This window comes from Tetrao urogallus (assembly GCF_951394365.1).
Source record: "Tetrao urogallus genome assembly, chromosome: 6".
NCBI classification, from domain to species: domain Eukaryota; kingdom Metazoa; phylum Chordata; class Aves; order Galliformes; family Phasianidae; genus Tetrao; species Tetrao urogallus.
The window spans coordinates 23,670,401-23,676,712 of NC_136819.1; the positions used below are offsets into that span (position 1 = coordinate 23,670,401).

General features: G+C 55.2%; 1 protein-coding gene across 1 annotated transcript; it reads left to right on the forward strand.

Moving 5' to 3' along the window:
* Positions 1-2,867: 2,867 nt before the first annotated feature.
* HARBI1 (harbinger transposase derived 1) lies at positions 2,868-5,483 on the forward strand (the record flags this gene model as incomplete). The annotated part of the gene is made up of 2 exons (XM_079537436.1): positions 2,868-3,537; positions 5,107-5,483. 2 exons carry the CDS (start codon positions 2,868-2,870, stop codon positions 5,481-5,483), a joined length of 1,047 nt encoding a protein of 348 aa, XP_079393562.1.
* Positions 5,484-6,312: the final 829 nt, after the last annotated feature.

Consider the following 6,312-nt stretch of genomic DNA (forward strand, 5'->3'; position numbering starts at 1 on the left):
TCCACGCCCTATTTATTCATGCCTTTGTCTCTACTTTCCTCTAAACAGAAAAGTCCAAGAAAAACACTCAAAGGACAAATGCTACACGGGGCTTTTTTAGCTAAAGCCTCATTCTTTCTTACAATGCTGTGAGGCAGTGAAAAATATGAGCTCTACCCAGCAGTCAGATATCTAAATATTGTGCCTTACACACTCCATTGGCAGTTGCAGTCTCCTTCAGCAAGGAGAAAGGCACGTGAACATGAGGTGATGGCACCTCATCTGCATGATGCAACAGCCTGCAAGAGCCATCCCCTTCAGCCCTGAGGACAGCTCCCAGCATGCTGTGCCCACTGCCAGCAGCCTGCTGCATGCAGGCACTTGTAGCCGTGCCATGGAACAGGTGCACAGCAGTGCTTGTGAGCACCTGCATTACCGTACAGCTTTCGTGTCTGGCAATTCAGTGCGTACGAGTGTTTGACACACAAATGAGAAAGGAGCCGAAACACCTGACACACAGTAGGCATTAATGCTGGGAAAAGCATATACAGGCTGCTTCCATTACGCCTCTCCACTGAGATTTCACTTTGCATTATGGCTGCTACAACTTTAACTCATAATGCTTTCCTTTATTTATCCAGGCTAAATAGTTGTTCAAGTGTTTCTGTCCCACAGTGCCACACTGACACTGAAAAGAGCATGGGGCCCTGACCAAGAGCTCTGACTGTTTCAAAAGTGGACTGCTCTCAGCCCAGTTCTCATTTTCCCATTGTCTGACCATGCCCCTGCACTGGGTTCCCTACTCCCACTGTTCTTTTCAGAACTATTTTGTAAACACAGGACCCAAATCCAACATCTGAGTGTGTCCTGTGTGAAGCTCCAGAGAATTCCTGTTGAATCTTTCAGGTAAAATGAACATGAAAGTTTTGGAAGATTTTAATAGATTGTCTGATAAATAGGGTTGGCTGCCAAGGGAACTTTCCTAGAAGATCTCCTTCAATGATCAAGAAGTGCCAGTGCAAGCAGGTATTTTCAGCGCATTAATAAGTAACTATAAAAAGCTCACGATGGAGACATCAGCCCCAAGGCCAGGCCTGTGAGTCAAGCTCTACACAGACTGAAAGTTAATCTCCATTTCCCCCTCATAGCAGGTTTGCTGAAAACCTAGGGAGAAGGGAGAGAGGGAGAAGAGAACAGTGCTAACTTAAGGTGTGCCGCACTCATTCCTGAAAGTCTAGGAGTTAAAAAAAAAACACAGACAAGCAGATTCTAGGAGGAAAATTGATTCATATGATACAAACATTCTGACGAAATCAAAGGCTCTGTAGTTCACTATATGGTTAAGTTTTGACTACTAAAGACTCATTTTTTTCCTGCTTATCAGAACTTTGTAACTGATAAATGACTTCCCAGTTTAGGAAGCGCCTTACTAAAGCCAGCCCTGCCAGCTCCGCCTGCTTAGAAACAAAACGGAGCAATTCCTGTTGACCAGCAGTTACATTCTGTACTTCCCTGAGCTGTACAGATCTGTCAGCACAAACATCTATCCTGGCACTGCGTGTCAGGCCAAAGTGCATGGGCTGGAACACAGTGTGCAGCTGCATGTCCCGAACCACAGCACCATCGTCACGTCTCAGCTCGGTGTGCACACACGGTTGGTGTGCACACAGTCGGGAAAGTTGTGCTGATGTAACCCCAAAGAAATCCAGGGGACCCTGCCTGATCCTCCCGGACTTCCGGCTGACTGCAACGTCTTATCCTGAGCGCAATGCCTCATCCCTCTCCGCAAACAGGTCGGTTTCACCACCTCACGTCACTCCTACAAACATCTGGATTTGCCCCAGATACTTCGTTTGCGTGGCCAACCGCAGCTCAGCGGGGCAGCAGTCCCTATTCAGAGAGGGACGAAGGACGCGGCCGCCCGTGAGCCCCCCCACCCCGAAACACCCTCACACCGCACGGGAAACGGGCAGCGCTGAGGGCGCAGCGGGCGGAGGGAGCCGGGCCGCCCGCAGGCCGCTCTCCTCGGTGCTCCCGGGCAGCCGCAGGCCGCACGCACCGCCAGGCCCGGCCGGGCCCGGCCCGCCGCCGCCGCGATCCCCGAAGCCGCAGCGCGGCGGCCCCCCGCCCCCCGCCCCTCCGCCCCGGGCCGGTACCTGCGCAGGGGCGGCAGTGCTGGCGGCGGGGTGGCTCATCCCGCGCCCAGGCCCGGCTGCCCGCCCCGCGGGGCCCCGCTCCCCCGCCGCGCTCGGCGTTCCCTCAGCGCCCCGCGGCCGCCTCCCGCTCGGTCCCGGCGCTCGGGCTGCCCCGCCTCACAGCCGCGGCCCGCGCCGCGCCGCCGTCGTCACCATCGCGGCCGCTGTTTGTTTTCATCCGCTGCGGGCGGAGAGAGGGAGGGACGGGCGGACGAAGGAAGGGAGGGAGGAGGCGCCTGAGCATCCGCCGCCGCACTTTCCACACGCGGCCCTCGGCGGCCCGGCCCCGCGGGAGGCGGGAGGCGCGGCCGGGTGCGGCGGGCGGCGCGCCGCCCCGATCGCGGGAGGCCGCGGCGCGGCGAATCTGCCGGGCGGGATCCGCTCCTCAGCTCCTCAGCTCCGGGCGGCGGCGGCGCCTGTGGGCCAGGCCCTGCGCCGCCTCGGGCTTCCCGGCGGCCGAGAGTCGCCCCAGGCCGGTAAGGGCTGGGTTCTTCTGGGGGTTCCCGGGGCTTCTAGAAAGCCGGGAATCTTTATTTCGTCGCCGCGTAACCCGAATAAAAGGAAAATGGGGACGGAGTCCGCAGGGCCGGTCCTTAAAAGCTGTGCTGAGCCTCCCTCCCGTTTGCCTCATGCAGGTGCAGGCGCTGAGACGGGCGGCGTGACGCGGCCCCCGGGAGCCCTCGGCCCGCCGGCATGGCCGTACCCATCGCGGTGCTGGACTGCGACCTCCTGCTGTACGGCCGCGGGCAACGCACGCTGGACCGCTTCAAGCTGGAGGACGTCACGGATGAGTATCTGGTGTCCACATACGGCTTCCCCCGGCAGTTCATCTGCTACCTGGTGGACCTGCTGGGAGCCAGCCTGTCCCGCCCTACGCAGCGCTCCCGCGCCATCAGCCCCGAGACCCAGGTGCTGGCCGCCTTGGGCTTCTACACCTCCGGCTCCTTCCAGACACGCATGGGGGATGCTATTGGCATCAGCCAAGCCTCCATGAGCCGCTGTGTTGCTAACGTCACTGAGGCACTGGTGGAAAGAGCTCCCCGGTTCATTCACTTTCCAGAGGACGAAGCGGCGGTGCGGAGCCTGAAGGACGACTTCTATGCGCTGGCGGGCATGCCGGGTGTGCTGGGTGTGGTGGATTGCACCCACGTGGCGATCAAAGCGCCCAACGCCGAGGACTTGTCCTACGTGAACCGGAAGGGCCTCCACTCCCTCAACTGCCTGATGGTGTGCGATGCCAGGGGGGCCCTGCTAAGCGCTGAGACGCACTGGCCCGGCAGCATGCCCGACTGTACCGTGCTGCAGCAGGCAGCCCTTACCAGCCAGTTTGAAACAGAGCTGCACAAGGATGGCTGGCTGTTGGGTAAGTCAGTTCTTCGTCATTGCTTTCTTTTGCCTCCTCGTGGAGTACAGAGCCTCTTGGAACTGGGGGTAAGCTTCTGATTGCCTTCTTGTAAATTCCTTGAGGCTTGAGATTCAGTTTGGACTATCTTGGAAATCCATAACAGTAACTTCCAACCTGTTTTATTTACTCTGATTATTGTATATTCATTTCATTCATTCGTATTTCAGTATCCAATACCTACCTAAGCAGAATTATGCAATTTTAAATTCATAGAAACATAGAACGGTTTAGATTGGAGAGAAACTTAAAGCTGATTCAGTTCCAATCCCCTACATGGGCAGTGTTGCCACCCACCACATGAAGCTGTCCAGGGCCCCATCCCGCCTGACCTTGAATGCCTCCAGGAATGGGGTACTCACAACTTCTCTGGGCAGCCTGTTCCAGCACCTCCCCACCCCCTGAATAAAACATTTCTTCCTAACATCTAACCTAAATCTCCCCTCTTTTAGTTTTAAAGCCATTCCTCCTTGTCTTATCAGTCAGACCATGTAAAAAGTCTCTTTCCCTCCTTAAAAAGATCCTTTCAAGCACTGGAGCTCTCCCTGGAATCTTCTCCAAGCTAAACAAGCCCAGCTCCCTCAGCCTTTCTCCATAGGAAAGGTGCTCCAGCCCTCTGATCATCTTCATGGCCCTCTTCTGGACCCATTTCAACAGCTCTGCATCCTTTCCTGTGCTGAAGGCCCCAGGCTTGGACTCAGTGCTACAGATGGGGCCTCACAAGAGCAGTAGAGCGGGACAGTCACCTCCTTCTCCCTGCTGGCCACCCCTCTGTTGATGCAGCCCAGGATACAGTTGGCTTTCTGGGCTACAAGAGCACACAGCTGGTTCATATCCAGCTTTTTGTCCATCATGAACCCCCAAGTCCTTCTCGGCAGGGCTGCTCTCAATGAGCTCTTCTCCCAGCCTGTACACATATCTGGAATTGCCACAGCCCAAGTGCAACACCTTGCACTTAGCCATGTTAAACCTCATTAGGTTCTCATGTGCCCACTTTTCAAGCCTGTCCTGGTCCCTTTGAATAGCGTCCCTTCCTCCTGTTGTGCCAATGGCACCACTCAGCTTGGTGTCATCAGCAAACTTGCTGCAGGTGCAGTTGATCCTACTGTCTATGTGATTGATAAAGATGTTGAAGAGCACCGGTCCCAAGATGTGGGGGGACACCACTTGTGACTGGACATAGACACATTAACAACAACCCTCTGGCTATGACCATTCAGCCAATTTTTTATCCACCACCAAATCTATGGTCCTAGTCCAGTTATACTTTCATTGTATTACGTGTTAAAGAGATTCTCCTACAGCTACATCACATTCTTCCAAGGTTTCTCTTTGTAAACCAGAATATCTTTATTTTGTTATTTGTCACATTTGTAAACCGGAGTTTTCAGTGCTCCTTCACATTTTCTAATTTAGCCAGAGAAATATGTTATTCTGTATCTACACTACAAGAAAACCCAGGGCAAAGATCAGAAACTGATGGTGAGCTGTAGGTCTGTAACTTGTGCCCCTTCCTTTCCCTGCCAATAGGTGACAGCTCCTTCTTTCTCCGCACCTGGCTGATGACCCCCCTGCACATCCCTGAGACACCTGCAGAATACCGCTACAACATGGCGCACTCTGCCACACACAACATCATCGAGCGGACATTCAGAACCATCCGATCACGATTCCGCTGCCTGGACGGCTCCAAAGGCACCCTGCAGTACTCCCCCGAGAAATCCAGTCACATCATTCTGGCCTGCTGCGTGCTTCACAACATCTCCCTGCAGCACGGGCTGGACGTGTGGTCTGCCCCTGCAGCGGGGCACGTGGAGCCGGCAGAGGAGGAGTATGAGCAAATGGAGTCAATGGACTCTGAAGCCTGCCGTATTCGTCAGGAGCTGCTGCTCACTCATTTTAGCTAGCATTGTGGCAGCAGGAAGGCTTCTTGCTGTTCCTTTGAGAAGATGCAGAGACCAGCATGCTTCCTCCTCTTAAGTTGGTCGAAGACTATGGGATGTGAGAGGAGAAGAAACTCTATTCGTTTCAGGGGGCATTCAGAACTTCTCTTCATCTCCTTGTAGGTGTCATTAACTGCTGAATCGTTGCTGTTGTGACTCTCATAAACACCCCTTCCTCCTAATTTGGAGGACAATGGCTGTAATGTGAGGTTGGTGGAGAAACGTGGAAAACTGTGGTGATAACTATGATAAATCTGTAAGCCTCGCACTATTTTACAAAGCAACAGTTCTATGCCACTTTGTAACCCAAACCACTTACAATTGATTTTTGAACAGCATTTCACACGCATTAAACCTCCCTGTGGGACCATGTCTGAGTTCATAAGCGGAGAGGCGCACGGAGATTTCTCTCTAGTTTGCAGGTATAAATTCCTGCTTAACGCCGGCCTGCAGCCGTGCCCACCTCGGGGCCCAGCAGTTCCTCCGAACGCTGCGGTGCAGGCGCTGGGATTGCAGCGGTATTGGTACATACCTGGAGGGGCAGGAGGAGATGGGCATTTCTTCCTTCCAGACAGGCTGGGGAAGGCGTTAAGCGCTGGCCGGCGCGGCTTAGCTGTGCGAAGCGTGAGGCGCGGGGCGCATTTCTGATGCCGGGATGCGGACGAAGGCGCGCGGCCGCAGCCCCAGCATCCCGCCGCGAGAGGGACGCGCGGCCATGGCCGCGGGGCCCCGTCGAGGGCGGCCCCTCTCGCCCCGTCCCGCCTCGCCTCTCTGCCGCCCCCTGGCGGCCGCG